At 42.0% G+C, this 17,048-nt stretch overlaps 1 protein-coding gene across 5 annotated transcripts in view; it reads right to left on the bottom strand.

Annotated features, from left to right (window-relative positions):
• sin3aa (SIN3 transcription regulator family member Aa) overlaps window positions 1-17,048 on the bottom strand; it is a 145,468-nt gene that overhangs the window by 7,956 nt on the left and 120,464 nt on the right. For 3 of the 5 annotated variants that reach the window (XM_080216320.1, XM_080216319.1, XM_080216321.1), the window contains exons 17-19: window positions 15,691-15,864; window positions 12,365-12,457; window positions 6,242-6,336 (exon numbers count right to left, since the gene is read on the bottom strand). In XM_080216320.1, the coding sequence (XP_080072446.1) occupies window positions 6,242-6,336; window positions 12,365-12,457; window positions 15,691-15,864 (362 nt within the window). Of the gene's footprint in view, window positions 1-6,237; window positions 6,337-10,190; window positions 11,081-12,364; window positions 12,458-15,690; window positions 15,865-17,048 lie in introns of those variants that run through there. The other 2 variants (XM_080216322.1, XM_080216323.1) reach the window with 2 other exon arrangements.

The following is a 17,048-nucleotide window of genomic DNA, read 5'->3' on the forward strand; positions in this document are numbered from 1 at the left end:
CGCATAGTTATGCGGCTTAGAGGAATTAATTGTTAAAACTAGAACCAGAGGACACAACCAAGGGATGATCCTTTAAAACAGAGATGAGGAGGAATTTCTTCAGCCAGAGAGTGAAGAATCTGTGGAACCCTTTGCCCCAGAAGGCTGTGGAGACCAGGTCATTGAGTATCTTTAAAACAGAGTTAGATAGGTTCTTGATTAATCAAGGCGATTGGGGGTTATGGGGAAAAGGCAGGAGAATAGGGATGAGGAAAATATCAGCCATGATCGAATGGTGGAGCAGGCTCAATGGGCTGAGTGGCCTAATTCGGCTCCTATATCTTATGATCTAATGCTTGTTCTATCTTTGCTTATGAAATACACCACAAAACCTTGTTAAGTTTGAACTGTATCAAAATTATACAACCATTTAATAATGCACAGTGCAATAGAAGATCACTGTGCAACTTGGTCTATGAGATTGTGCCAGTGATGTTCAACTGTGGAGAAAGAAGTTACTTTTCAGTTTCCTTTGACTTATAGGTTCTATTTACAAATTGGGAGGTCTTGTAGCATAGTGGTTAAGAACCTCTGGCTGGAACTTTACCATCCCGCTCGTCATGGGAATTGGAGTAGACAAGGGGCAGACAATGGGAAGGCCCGTTGACGTCGAATGGGATATTACGGTTTAGGGATGAGCGAGGCCCTAAAATCCCGTCCCTGGTCTCTGAGCCAGAAGCTCTGGGTTCATATCCCACTCCTCAGCTTCATGACCAAGAAAGATGTGTTCATTATATAGCCAAACAGGTGAAGTATGAACCTGTGAATCATTCCAACATATAGCAATGGCAAGTGGTAAGAGCGAGAGAGATTCCTGGTCAGCCACATAATGGAAAGAACATTGGAGCTTCTACCATCATTATTCATAGCTCTGGACCTCAACACATGCTACCACAACAACTCCATGCGGGGACTGGTTGGCTCAGTTGGCTGGATAGCTGATGCGGGATCAGATTGGTGCTAACATCATGGGGCTTGATCCCATTTCAGGTTGGGGTGGATTCGGGACATGGCTCCTTGACCTATCCATGGTGGAAGTTGTGATGCTGCAGGTTTGACCTGCCATTGGAGAACTGAGGGTGATTTGTAAATCACAGGGTGTTCAAAGTTCTTGAGATTGCAGAATTTATGAAGACAAGTAAAGGGAAACGAAAAAAATGCTTTAATGCTGTACCAATAAAGGGAGTGCCTGACTGATCATGCTGTCAAAAAATATGGTCAGATGACCAAAAAGAGAATTGTCCCTCGCCATATGTTAATGGTGTACCATATCCCCCTTAGCAAATATTGATTATTATATGACTAATATATTTCAAGCCTCAGGTGCAGGATGAAGCTCTCTTTCTACCAATGGGTTCTTGACCTGACCTGTACTAATGGCAGGAACGTTTTCAACACCGAGTAGGCTCTGCAAAAGATCAATTCAGCAGAAATTGTGTGCACAATGATGTGGGTGAAATGACCAATTCATAAAAGCAATGATATCCAAAGATGTGCGGATTAGATGGATTGGCTATGCCAAATTGCTTCTTGGTGTCAGAAGGATTAGCAGGGTAAATGTGTGTGGGGTTAAGGGGATAATTACGGGGATAGGGTCTGGGCAGGATTGTTGTGGTTGCAGGCTCGATGGGCTGAATGGCCTCCTTCTGCACACTACGGCTTCTATCATTCTAAGATCTGCGAAATAGAGAAACTAGCATTTATACAGCACCTATTACAACCTCAGCATAGCCCTGAAGTGCTTTATTGCCAATTAAATACTTTTGAAGTGCAGTCACAGTTGTTATTTCCTGCTTTACAGCAGTGACTATACTGCAAAGTCCTCCATTGGCTATAAAGTGCTTTGTGGTGTCCAGTGAATGCTATATAAATACAAGAATCCCTTCTTTCTTTTTAAGATAGGAAACCAGGCAACAAATTAGCAAATTCCCACAAACAGCAATGTGATAGTAACCAGATAATCAGTTTTGTCAATGTTGGTTGAGGGTTCAATATTGGCCAGGATACTAGAGATAAATCCTCTACTCTTCTTCAAATAGATTCATGCGATCTCTTATGTCCACCTGGGCAGACAAATGAGGCTTAAGAGTGGCTCACTGCTGGTTCACAATGCTAGGGACTCAGGTTCAATTCCAGCCTCAAGGGTCTGCATGGGTTTCCTCTGGGTGCTCCAGTTTCCTCTGACTCCAAAGATGTGCAGGTTAGATTGATTGGCCATGCTAAATTGCTCCTTAGTGTCAGTGGGATTAGCAGGGTAAATGTGCAGGGTTACATAGAATCATAGAACCCTACAGTGCAGAAAGAGGCCCTTCGGCCCATCGAGTCTGCACCGAATGGCAATAGGGTCTTGGCGGGATTGTTGTTGGTGCACTCTCGATGGGCTGAATGGAGTCCTTCTGCACTGTAGGGATTCTATGATTAAGTTTCATGTCTCATCTGAAAACCGTACCTGTGACGGTGCAGCACTACCTTGGTACTGCACTAAAATGTCAGCCTAGATTTTGAGCTCATATCCCTGGACTGGGAATTGAACCAATCATCTTTTGACACAGAGGTGAGAGTGGTACCAAGTTTGAAACTAGTGGGACAAATGACAAATCCCATTTAGGGACGTAAATTTCTGCTCCATGTATTTGTTCACCCTTTAAAAGATTAAAAATTATGTATATTTATGAAGAAAAAATTGGTTTGCATCATCAAAACAATTCCAGCAATGTGAAATTCAACCAAGAGAAAAGAGTGAATAGGGAATACTGCGGCATTAGGAACTACAGTTATTTGGAGCTATGGAGTTTAGATCCAATGTGATGGACCTGATTTGCATACAGACCCCGAAGAAGTTATTTTGTGCAAATAGTTAATAGATTCAAACTTTGGTCTCACTTTTCACATTTTTTTCCCCATCTATTTTTATTTTCTCTTTTCATCGATTTTCACTCGTTTCCTTTGGGCCTGTTCCATCATTCAATTACATCACAGAACTCAACTCTGTTCACTCACCTTTGCTCCATAAACCTTAATACTTTCATAGTTGATGGGGCGGCACAGTGGTTAGCACTGCTGCCTCACAGTACCAAGGACCTGAGTTCAATTCTGGCCTCAGGTCACTGTCTGTGTGGGGTCTGCACATTCTCCTCTTGTTTGCATGGGATTCCTCCGGGTGCTCCGGTTTCCTCCCACAATCCAAAGATGTGCGGGTTAGGTGGACTGGCCATGCTAAATTGACCGTTAGTGTCAGGGGACTAGCTAGGGTAAATGCATGGGGTTACAGGGATAGAGCCTGGGTTATTGTCGGTGCAGACTCAATGGGATTCTATGACACTCTCATTTTTGTCTTGCATCTTGAGAATCTCTATTGACCCAGCAACCACAGCCTCTTAGGGAAGAGAATTCCACATTTCCACTAACCTTTGCTTTCCAATATGGAATACTCCAATACTCTAATCCAAGTTTCAATCATCTATCTTCATTATTTATCCTTTAAACTGCTGTTTCATTTCCTCCAAGACCAATATATCCTTCCTGAGGTACAGTGATCAGAACTGAACACAATAGGACGGCACAGTGGTTAGCACTGCTGCCTCTCAGCTCTAGGGACCCAGGTTTGATTCATGGCTTGGGTCACTGTCTGTTTGCACATTCTCCCCGTATCTGTGTGGGTTTCCTCTGGGTGCTCCAGTTTCCTCCCACAGTCCCAAAGGCATGCTGGTGCATTGACCTAAAAATTCTCCCTCAGTGTACCCAAACAGGCGTAGTAGTGTGGTGATTAGGGGATTTTCACAGTAATTTCATTGCAGTGTTAATGTAAGCCTACTTGTGACAATAATAAATCAACTTAACTTTACACCAAATGGGTTCTTACCAACACTCTGCATAATTGAGGGGTAATTTATTTTTCCCTTTTTATGCAAGAGATCTTGAAATAACATTCCCTTAGCCATTTTCATTGCCATTTGCACTTGCACACTGGTTTTTAGTAATGTGTGTGCCTGGACACACAACACTTTGCCATTCCAGTTTCTAGTCTCTTGCCGTTAAGAAAATATTCTGATTTACCTTTCTGAATAAGTCAATTTTCTCCACATTGAACTTTATCTGCTATAGTTTACCCTCCACTCAAACTATTTGTGTCCCTTTGTAGCTTCTTAGAATCAGAATTCTTACAGAGCAGAAGGAGGCCATTCAACACATCAAGTCTGCACTGACTACAATACCACCCAGGCCCTATTTCCATAGCCCCACATATTTACCCCGCTAGTCCCCCTAACACTAAGTGACAATTTACCATGGCCAATCAACCTAACCCATACTGGACACCAGGAGGAAACCCACGCAGACACGAGGAGAACGTGCAAACTCCACACAAGCAGTGACCCAAGCTGGGAATCAAACCCATGTCTCTGGCACTGAGGTAGTAATGTTAACCACTGTACCACCATGCTGCCCTCTCACTCTCATTTTCAAACTTGTTCTTTCTTGTAACTTATTGTTTGCAAACCCGAATATACAACTCTACCCACTCATTTATATGTAGAATTTCTACAGTGCAGAAGGAGACCATTTGAATCTGCATGGACTCTCCAACAGAGCATCTTACCCAGGCCCCCTTCGTGTAACCCTATGTGTTTACCCAGCTAAAGTTTTTTAAAGTTATTTATTAGTGTCACAAGTAAGCTTACATTAACACTGCAATTAAGTTACTATGCCACCATGCTGTCCCCTAATCCCCAAACTCACACATCTTGGGACACTAAGGGTCAATTTAGCATGGCCAAATCACTTAACCCACACATCTTTGGACTGTGGGAGGAAACCGGAGCACCCAGCGGAAACCCATGCAGACACACGGAGAACGTGCAACTGCATACAGTCATCCAAGGCCGGATTTGAACCTGGGTCCCTGGTGCTTTGAGGCAGCAGCGCTAACTATTGTGCCACCGTGCTGGCCCTAAATGCGTGGTGAAAACTTGAGGCTTGAGAACAAATCCCCAAAGCACTACATGTCACATTCAATCAAGAAAACTCCCTTATTCTATAACAACCAATTATCCGATCCATTTCCCAAGATTACCTCCAATTTCACACATGCTAATTTTTGTTAATCTAATGTGCAGAATCTTATCAAATTGTTTTCCTAAAGTCCACAGAAACAAGATCTGTAGTATTCCCCTGTACATTTCATCAGCGACCATTTGAAAAAAGTTCAACTACATTATTCAAGAAAGACTTACCCTTCATAACCCCAACTCTCTCTCTAATCACCTCACACTTGTCCAAATGTTCACTGTTTCTGGTGATAGGGAGGTTACTGGAAACTGACATCTTTCATCTATCTCTTGGTAAAAGACCCTTGAAAGGGTATAGAGGAGGTTTAACAGAATATTATTGGGGATGAGAGACTTTGAAGTTGGAAAAGTTTGTACTATTCTCCTTGGAACAAAGTACTTAACAGAAGATTTCAAGATGATGCGAAGTTTCAATCGAGGGAACAACCGTTTGGTGAATGGGTCAACAACAAAGGTTGTAAACTTAAATTCATCAACAAAAGATTTAGAAGGGAGATGAGGAGAAATGTTATCAGTCAAGAAAGTTGTTGGGATGTGGGCCACACTCCTAACAAGTTGTGAAAGCTGATTTCATAAATAATCTTCAAGGGAGTTGGATATGAATTTGAGCATGAAGAATTTGGGTTGTGAGCAAAAATGGGAATCTGAACCTATTAATTTTCCAAAAAAACCAGAACAGGCATCCAGAATCCGTACAGTATAGAAAAAGGCCATTTGGCCCATCGAGTCTGCACCTACCACAATCCCTTCCAGGCCCTACCCCCATATCCCTACATATTTACCCATTCATCCCTCTAACCTACGCATCTCAGGACACTAGGGGGCTATTTTAGTATGGCCAATCAACCTAACCCACACATCTTTGGACTGTGGGAGGAAACCTGACACCCGGAGGAAACCCATGCAGACACGAGGAGAATGTGCAAACTCCACACAGACAGTGACCCAAGCCGAGAATCGAACCCAGGTCACTGGAGCTGTGAAGCAGCAGTGCTAACCACTGTGCACGACCAGCCAAAAGGCCTCCTTCTATGCTGGAAACTCCCATGGCCCTTTCCCTTAAATATTATTTACACCGATTCAATGTTAAAAAGCTATGAGCAAGGTCCATGATTTAGTAACTGGACAAGCCTTACCTAGGCAGGAACACAGGTTTCTGTGCTAGATGTTCCCGTAGTTCAGGAGAGGTAGAATCGGAATTCATATAACGATCCAAAAAGTCTGACCAGCGCTGCAATCAAACAGACAAGTGTCACTTAAACATGATCAGTCACCGGGAGATGGTAGATTACTTGCCACATGTACAATTTATTTTCCTATGTTGAAGTTCAACCTCTACATACATTTATAAATTCCTTCCAATGTGTTTGGTTTGGGGTGGCGTTAGGAAAAAAAAAATCACCTAGGGACACCGTTCCTTTAAATAAAACTGCACGTGTGTGAGATAAAATTTCTCCCCTCTCTGCTGATTCACATCCACACATTAAGGCAGAAGCTCAACAGTGAGATCTTGGAGACCAACAAAAGAGAAGAAAATCTCGAAAGACTTGCCTTTGTATAGCGCCTTTCATGACCTCAGGACGTCCCAAAGCACTTTACAGCCAATGAAGTCCTTTTGCAGTGTAGTCACTGTTGTAATGTAGGAAACGCGGCAGCCAATTTGTGCACAGCAAGCTCCCACAAACAGCAATGTGATAATGACCAGATAATCTGTTTTTTTTTAAAAAAAGTACTGGTCGAGGGATAAATATTTTGGCCAGGACACCGGGGATAACTCCCCTGCTCTTCTTCGAAATAGTGCCATGGGATCTTTTACGTCCACCTGTGAGGGCAGACGGGGCCTCGGTTTAATGTCTCATCCGAAAGACGACACCTCCAACACCTAAAAGGGTGACACCTGCAACATGGCATGGATAAGTCAGGGGTAAGTTAATGTTGACACATCCAAGCTTCATTAAAATGATAAAGCAACAGTAACAATAAAGAACTGATTATAAATCCATCCAAAAATGTACACGGCAGAAATGGCTATGTGGCCTAGTCAGTCAACACTTTATCCTCCACACTGGTAGAAATCCTAATCCCAATAAAGCAATTAATGCGACACATCCCTAACCTGTAATAAACCAGGGATCAGCCAGAGGCTGAGTTATACGTAGGGGTTGAGCTTGAATCAAAATTAAGGAAGATTTTAGCTACCTCTGTTTTAACCACCCCAAAGATTTGCAAGTCATCCTCATTCTTCAATCCACTTGAACTCAAGCAGCTGTTGCCAAGAGAGTGGATGGGCATCATGTTCACAGGCCTCTGTTAAAGCCCATCTTGTGCAGCTGCCAGGAATTGGGAATTAGCATCCAGACTAGATTAATGTCTGAAGTATAACAATATCATAAAAGCCACTCACAGTTGAACACCTGGAAAATAACGTCGGTAGCTGTCATAAAGCTAGCCCCCAGAGGAAACCTGAACATATCAGCTCAAGAAGTGACCAAAATATAAGTGGAGTGAGCTTTGATTTTTTGGTTCATGTCTCCAGTTTTACCAGGATATGGCAGCCGAGTGCAGACTGGCACTGGTGCGAGGCCAAGTGTTCAAATAGCACCACAGCAAGTAATGAAACCAAACTGATTAAATCTGGTCATTTGTGGCCTGGTGCTAGTTTCTGAGTTGTCATCAAATACTTCTGAGAGCCTACCCTTCCTCTCCAGTCTGGTCTACATGTGGCTCCAGGCTGACTCAGCTGTAGACAACTGCTACAAGATTCAAAAACAAGTTAAAACATCTGACAAATATCTAAGCCTTGTATTAGGGCAGTCCCAGTACAGTTATCCCTGTAATGTCCATCTCGCTAGTCCAACATCAGAAGAAGAAACTTGAATAATAGACCTATCAGTTAGTATCACAAACTCTCAATGTGCTTCCTGGGCTTGTTCTACCAGCAGGTTAGACCCACTAGGTGAGGGAATCGTGATGTAGTCAAATAACCCTCGCAGTTGTCAACATTTACTCCTAATTCAATGAAATTTCAAATAGGGTCAAGAAAATATCCTGATCGTTCCATATTGTACCTCTCAATGCACAAATTAGATTCAAAAATTTCGAAGAAAGCTCTGAGGGAAGTAAGTTCACAGAATGTATCCTGAATGGGGGTATACCCATCAGCTACTAGAAAACGTGGCTTAGTTGTACCGCCATTGACTAACTGGCCAAGTCCTGACATACAGAGCAGCCAGTCCAAGGTCGTGCATCAAGTTGCTAGGGAACCAACGTAAAGACAAGCATTGGAATGATCACCATACAATCCTTGTGAGGACAAAGTCCCACCTCTACAATAAGTACAATCTCCATGGGGTAGAATGGCACCCAAAGCATCAGCATCTATGAGGCTCTGAGAAGAACTAGTGGCATACAAGGACAATCTGTGATTTCATAGCTCGTCACATACCTCACCTTGATGCTCATCAAGCTACAGGACAATACAGAAAGTGTAAAGGCGTGCCAAGCATATTGTTGAATGAGGTACTTAGTGAAGTTACTACATGTTGAACACCAGAGGCGCAGGATATAGTCAGAGCTAAGCAAGCCCTGAAACAAGAGAGTACAATAAAGCTTTACCACATTCAATCGAGAATGGCTGTGGACTGCCAAGTAAACAACCATGAGGAAAAGACTGCATGAGCATTCCCGTAACCAATGGGGTGAAGCAAACAAGTGTAAAAGAAGAAGTTTAAGTGCTTGTAAATATCTTTATGCTCAGTAAACAATTCTACATGGGACATCATGAAGGTCCCAATATTGTAAATGCCAGTGATAGTAAGGAGAATCGGACAGCACGGGACACATTTAAGGACACAGTCCAGGATAACAAACTGGCTGTAAAGCTGGAGTCCTGCACACCACAGCTAACTGCTCCCTCAGCTAAACTAATTCAAAAATAGTTATGGCAGAGACATCCAATAATGTGGAAGAATTCCCAAATTCAAAAAGAATGGGATTAAACTAACCTCAACTATTACACCCTTTCAACCTCCTTCTAATCAATACTAATAAGAACATAAGAAATCGGAGCGGGAGTAGGCCATCTAGCCCGCCCCGCTATTCAATAAGATCATGGCTGATCTGAAGTGGATCAGTTCCACTTTCCCGCTTTCCCCCCATAACCCTTAATTCCCCTGTCTATCAGAAATCTATCTACCTGTGACTTAAATATATTTAACGAGGTAGCCTCCACCACTTCAACGGGCAGAGAATCCCTGAGATTCAGCACCCTTTGAATGAAGAAGTTCCTCCTCAACTCTGAAGTAAACTGTCCCTCCCTTATCTTGAGGCTGTGCCCAATGGAATAGAATCATCAACACTGACTCACCAATCTCCTGTTTGCCAATGTTCACATCTAGTTCCACTAGAAGCACTTTAGCTCCAGACCACTTGATATCATCACTATAAGCTTAAGATCTGCAGATCAGGAGAGAGAGGTGAAGCCTTGCCACCCTCAATATCAAAGCAAAATTTGGGCAAGTATAGCTCAAAATATCCTTAATAAAAGTTGGGTTAATGGGTAGAAGTCCGGTTCAAGAGAAAACCCTTCAGTGCTAGACTCATATCTGATACATAAAGTGATGTTTGTAGTTGTTGGAAGCCAATCAAATGAAGGATGTCACTATTTCTCAAGATCCAACCATCTTCAGCTCTTCATCACTGCTCATACTCCATTAATAAGTAACAAATGGTTCTGTTTTGTCTATCAGTTCAATGTTCAGCTATACTTACAACTTCTTTGATAACAAAGCAATCCATGCCAATTAGAATCCAGCATTTAGCTGATAAGTGACAGGCATTATTCATGGCACCCAAGTGTTAGATAATGACAGTCCCAAAGAAAGCCCAGCCATCTTCCATGGCCTTCAACAGTTCGATTCCTGGCTTGGGTCACTGTCTGCGTGGGTTTCCTCCGGGTGCTCCGGTTTTCTCCCATAGTCTGAAAGACGTGCTAGTTAGGTGCGTTTGCTGTGCTAAATTCTCCCTCAGTGTACTGAACAGGCAACTAGGGCATTTTCACAGTAATTTCACTGCAGCGTTAATGTAAGCCTACGTGTGACACTAACAAATAGACAAATCTAAACTACTACTGCTAAGAATCACATCAGCAATGTTGAGAACGTCATCACTTCAAAGTTCTCTCCCAAGAGCCATATCATTCTGACTTGGATATATATTGTTCCTTTGTCATCTCTGCATTAATATTCGCATATTTCCTCTCTATCAGCTTCGCCACCACGACTGTGGTGATTCAAGAAAACTTATCACTGCCTGCCTTGGGAAACTAGGAGTGGCAATAAATGGACTCTTGTCAATATTGTCCATATCCTGAGAATAAATCAATAAGTAAGAGAAGAGAGTTAACAAGACCTACATTTTGTAACTTACCACATATTGGGTTTTTCCAATGTTTTACTTTCAAGGGAAATAGAGAGCTGCCTGCACCAGTGAAGGTGTGTTTGTGTCATTCATCTAATTGATCAATGCTCTGTGAAAATCATCCTTCCTCTCAATAGAAGAAAAGACGAGGCGGATAAAACTTCAGCGTAAATCACTCCCAACTAAGATAAATTAGATGCCAACTTGATTCATCTAGTAGCTCATCTCTTAGCTTGGTTTAAACCACAACCCAGATCCTAGTCAGATCTAAAACCAAGCAGAATACTGAGGGAATAGCAACTTTCAAATGAGACATTAAACAGCCAGTTTCTAGTGGTTCAGAGGAACATAGTTAAAAATTGTACAGCAGCAATCGAAGATAAACAGAGTGCTTTTCCAGCGGCCAATATTCCTTTATAAATCAACTTCACCACTAACTGATCGACCGGTTGTTCAGTTCTCAGCTCTTTGTGGCATCTTGCTGTGTGCAAAGCAGCTCTTGCGCCTGAAGTCCCTGTATTTCAAATTCGATGCATGTGCAGTGTTTTGAGACATTTCTGGGGAATCAGGAAGTCGCGATATAAATGCAAGTCTTTCACTCCATCATTCTTACCAACTCAAAACAACTGTTGAAGAAACTTAACAGGGCAAAGAATTCCTCTGTCGTGGTACCCAACAAGTTACAGTGGATTTATAATAACTTTGTAAAGTCACAGACCCTACATGCTGGACCAAGAGCAAAGGGACAATTCCAAATATAGAAATGCCTAAGAGTACAAGAACCCACAGAATTAATGGCACTACAATGCCCATTATTTAATTAAATGCTACAAAATGTGGGCACACTTCCACATAACACTTTGCTAACTTCTGGACAAACGTGATAGGGACATTAATTGCATTAACAAATAAACATTGAGCGGCACCAAGATACTCATACCCCATTCTCTTTGATAGCCAAGTCTATTGGTGAAAGCCAACATTTTTCTGACCATGTGCAAATCAGCTCTCAGTAATACTGCGTTCAATCACTTCTGTCTGGGATGTGAGTTGGATGTGTTATTGCAATAAAACACCTGAGCTTCAATAAACTTCATAAACAATAGAAACGATTCTTTCTGGTTGTATCATAGCTTGGTGTGGCTCCTGCTCTGCCTAAGACTGCAAGAAACTACAAAGGGTCATGAACGAAGCCCAGTGCATCACTCAAACAGCCTCCCACCAATGTCTACACTTCCTGTTTCCTCTGAAAAGCAGCCAGGATAATTAAGGACCCCATACACCCAGGACGTACTCTCTTCCATTGGGAAAAAGATATACAAGTCTGAAGTCATGAACCAACCAACTCAAGAACAGCTTCTTCCCTGTTGCCATCAGATTTCTGAATAGACCTACCTCGCATTAAGTTGATCTTTTTCAATACCCTAGCTATGACTGTAACACTACATTCTGTACTCTCTCCTTTCCTTCTCTGTGTATGGTATGCTTTGTCTGCATAGTGCACAAGAAACAATAATACTTTTCACTGTATACTAATACACGTGACAATAATAGATCAAATCAAACCAATAAAGGCACAAGCTATAATGAAGGCAAGAGTCCAGAAAGAAATACAATATAGGGATCACAACATTGTGTGGAGGAAAATCTGTGTATTCCCTTTGCTCTTATATGTAATATTTCGGAGAAGACTTTTATTCATACGTTAAATTTAAAACGGATCTTCTAGATTCTCCAAATCTAAGTGGTTCTGACAAAATAAGACTATCCTGTCACACAGACAGGCCGGGAGAACCCCTCATCATTCAGCAACCTCAACTTCAGTTTTGTGTCAAGCGCACCTCTGCTTCCACAGGATCATCTGAGTTTTCCTCTTCAGTGTCCAACAGGTCAATGGTTAATGACACTTGCTCTCGGCTGTGTATGAACGTAAGCTAGGGAGGAAGAAAATAAGTAATAAATCTGAATGGCTCCAAAGTGCATTCAATATTTGTTTTTACAGTATTATTTTCAACTCGCATGGAGGTAGTGCAGCATAATTTTATTAAGCTATATTTACATTAATTATATAAAAACATAAGATACAGCCAAGCCCATCTGTCTCGCTAAATGTGTTTTCATCTATTAACTGTTAGAATGTAATCATTGGATCTGTTGTAATGGTAACAAGCTGTAAGGGTCAGTTGACCCAGTAAACCATGTAAGCAATGTCAGAATGATGTGATGATCAGCTGACAAGCTAATGCAGTATAAATAAGAACCTGTTGGGAATTGTGAAGAGCTTGGAGTGGCCCAGGGTGAGGCCCCAAGTTTGGAGTAATGAAGTTTCTTCATTAAACCCTTTCTTTGATTTATAAGTTGGAGTAAGTTTTGTTATATTTTTGTTGTCTACATTTGAAAAGTTTTTTCTGGATGAACATTAACCACCTTCCAATATTTTTCAATCTCCTTTCCCTCAAGATATAGATTGAAACTTAAAGGAGTGAATGAGCTAAAAAGATCGAGTGCTGCATACTACAGGTCAGTCAGCTAACTCAGACCCGTGGGAGACAATTCACTGCACACCAGCCCACCCATAGTCATAATGCACCGTGGGTGGGCAAACTGTGGGATTTCTGCCCCTGCATGGAAAGGAAGTCCTGCCCTTGGAAGCTGCTGGCCATACCAACTGGAGACAGGAAAAGAGGGCTGTCGAGTAGGCAATTAGGAAGAAAGGCAGGGGTACCAACTTGCCCCCATGCACAAAGATAGTACCCTCCCCTTTCTTCCCACCCTTTTGGAAAAAACATCTGCCCATTCCAATCATGTTATGGCACGGGCAGAGAATTATCAGGGTTAATTGGCTTGTTATGGCATGGGCAGAGTATTATCCGCTTGTTAACAAGCTTGATTGATCCAATGACTATTTATTTTAAAATGGTGGGCAGACTACCAATTGCAATGCCCACTCGCCTCGCGCTGAAAACACGCCTGGATGAGCCAATTGAAATCCATCCCAAAAGCAATTTTGAAAGAGGTAAAATGGGCAAATCAGAATCCCTACAGTACAGGAAGAGGCCATTCGGCCCATCAAATCCACACCACCAACAATCCCACCCAGACCCCACCCCATTAATCCATTTAACCTACTGGGACACTAAGGGACACATCACTTCAAAATACAACTTTTGATTTTCCCCAAATGCTTTTTGTAAAAAAAAGGTTAAAAAATTTCCCAAAAATGTGACAAATGCACTAAAATCATATAATTTGAAAAGGAGTCAGAGTTGAGGGACTTGAGAGTTCAAATATAAACTCTTTGAAATTGTATACATTACTAAAGCTATTAAAACAAGAGCGTGTGGGATTGTACGTTGTATAACTAGGCACTCAGTAAGAAAGCAAGAAGCACTGGTACAAATCATCAAATAAACAGGAAGTGGAATGTTGCGCCTGGTTTTGTGTTCTTTACAATTGATGCAATGGAAGGGGTGCAGTAGAGATTCACTACAATTGCGGAATCAGAGTACTGAATCGGATGATCAGCCATGTTCATAATGAATGTTGGAGCTGGCTCAAAGGGCCGAGTGGCCTACTCCTGCTTCTGGTTTTGATTTATGTTTCTATCTGTGTTTCTATCCTGAAAGTAAGAGGTTTCAGCTGCAAGAGAGTAGAGAATCTAGAACATGAGGTGTTCAAAATGATGGTTTTGATATAAGTAAGGAAAAGTGGTGGATGAATTCATAAGTAGACACCATTGATTTAAGATCATTGCCAATAAATCAGAGAGATTAGAAGTTATTACATTTTTAAATCCAGTGCATTAAAAGTATGTAAAAATGGGGACAAAATGGAAGACTAATTGAAGTTATATTTGTATTACAGTTGTTGCTCTGATACACTGCAGTTTACTGCTCACCAATGAGTGCATAAAGACACTTTATCTGATGTTAGGGCCCGACTGGAACGTGAAAAAAGCAGAGCAAGACTGGGAGGAGGGTATCATTTTTCCCCTTGGCTTCATTAACAGTTCAGCCCTTTTATTTATATTTCACAGGGCAAAACTACACTCCTCTGACTCCAAATGGAGCCTGAATGCCCAATGAGTTAGTTAATAGAAACACAACAAGCCACTTGGGCTCCTCCTGAACTGCAAAGTTCTATTGTTCTAAGAGAAGGGAACTGGGAGTGGAAGAATGTCAGGCTTGTGCAGTCTGCAGTTTAATCCTCATTAACAACAGTGGATTGCGCTGCGTATGTACATGGGGGAATGGGGGATTTCCTCAATTGCGCATTCCAAACCCAAAATGTCTGACAGTCTTTTATAGTTGGTAATGTTTAAAATGTATATGAATTGTTACAACTGCACAGGAGGGGATGGTTTAGTGGCACTATCGCTAGACTATCAATCCAAAAACTCAGCTAATGTTCTGGGGACCCGGGTCCGAATCCCGCCACAGCAGATGGTGCAATTTGAATTCAATAGAAAAATATCTGGAATTAAGAATCTACTGATGACCACTGTCGATTGTCAGAAAACCCATCTGGTTCACTGATGTCCTTTCGGGAAGGAAATCTGTCATCTTTACCCAGTCTGGCCTACATGTGACTCCAAAGCCACATGTGGTTTACAGTTTATTTATTAGTGTCACAAGTAGGCTTACATTAACTTTGCGATGAAATTACTTTGAAAATCCCTCGTCGCCACATGTGGTTGACTCTCAATTGCCCTCCATGGACAATTAGGGATGGGCAATAAATGCTGGCCAGCCAGAACGCCCATGTCCCACGAATGAATATAAAAAATACTCTCCCCGTTACATTATTTTTTTCTCTCTGCAGTGACCATTTTACCACTCCAACTAACACACGGGTTCTTAGAGTTGTTTTCCTCAAAAATATGAAGCCATCACACATAGTGCGCTCCAAACAGAAGACCAAATTCAGAACATGTGGCATTAGGCATTGTTTCAATGTCACTTATGCAGTACTGAATTCCATTTAAAAGAATCAAAACAACATAAGTGTTATGATGGAACCCCACAATGTGCTAAACCTGCATCTTCAAGAGTCGCTGAGTAAAACTGAAGTTATTTTCCACCACGCTTGACTCCTGCTCACACTTCCCTGAAATGAGATCCAAACAGGGTTTGTGTCGTTGAAGAATCAGTATGTGATCCACACTTACCTTAAAACAGTTCTCATCTGACATGAGCTGTTCAGCTTTGCGCTGGTAGTTGCTTTCGATAACAGCTCGGGAGGAAATTGTTGCCAAGGGACCTCCGGTGGCACAGTTATTACTTTCTGCTAGGTACAGATCGGTCACCTGTATACAGATTTCATCGCTCACAATATGCTGCAGCTGTAAAGAACACAAAACACAGGGAAAAGGTCAGCAGTTTGAGCAGATCTTTCGATTTAAGATTATGTTGGGAATTTAACAGCTTGGTGAGTAACTGTCCGAATCTCAGCATTAGACAAGCTGAGCAAGCATGTTCGCTCCAGAAAGGCTAATAAAATGACTGGCATTAAATGGAGGCACCACAGCACAAATATAATGAAACCCCAGTAACTGGGGCGAATGTTAGGCCATAAGACATAGGACCAGAAGGAGGCCATTCATCCCATCAAGAATGCTCTGCCCTTCAATGAGATCATGACTGATCAGATATGATAATCCTCAACTGTACTTTCCCACCATATCCCATAACTCTTAATTCCCTTATTGATTAAAAGTTGCCAGAGATCCGGGTTTTAATTCTGGCCTTGGGTGACTGTCTGTGTGGAGTTTGCACATTCTCCCCACATCTGCATGGGTCTCCTCCCACAATCTGAAAGACATATCGGTTAGGTTCATTGGTCATGCTGAATTGACCCTTAGTGTACCCGAACAGGCGCTGGAATGTGGCGACGAGGGATTTTCAAAGTAATTTCATCGCCAAGTTAATGTAAGCCTATTTGTGACACTAATAAATAAACTCTAAACCTTGAACATAGTTAATGACCCAGCCTCTGCATCCCAAAGAATTCCACAGATTCACAACCTCAGAAGAAATTCCTACTCGTCTCTGTCTTAAATGAGTGGCCCCTTACTCTGAGATGATGCCCTCTGTTCCTCCCACAAGGGGAAACAACTTCTGCATTTACCCATGCTCACACATGTAACTTCTCCATTCTAGATTCCCAATCTCAGCCATGCCAATGAGGGGGGAACGCAAGGTGAGGTTACATCAGTACCCACAAAGAAGGGCCAGCATGGCTATTCTTAACTTCCCAGAAGGGAATTGTTCAGCTGCTATGTAACATGAGGAGGCTCAAGGAAAGAATACGCCTTTAAAAGTAAAATATATTGGGCGATGTACGTCCAATGAGAGACAATTATAGAAACGTTCAACTGCAGCAAACTCATAACGGTCACAAATAATGGATTTCTGCTGCCAATTCCAATGTTTCCAACTATCCTGAAAAAGGAATTACAAAACCAGACATACCACAAGCTACATTTAACCTTCCAGTACTCTCATTCTGCGTTTTATTCCTCCCACT

Source organism: Carcharhinus amblyrhynchos, chromosome 32 (assembly GCF_965287045.1).
Source record: "Carcharhinus amblyrhynchos chromosome 32, sCarAmb.v2.hapA, whole genome shotgun sequence".
Classification (NCBI taxonomy): Eukaryota; Metazoa; Chordata; class Chondrichthyes; order Carcharhiniformes; family Carcharhinidae; genus Carcharhinus; species Carcharhinus amblyrhynchos.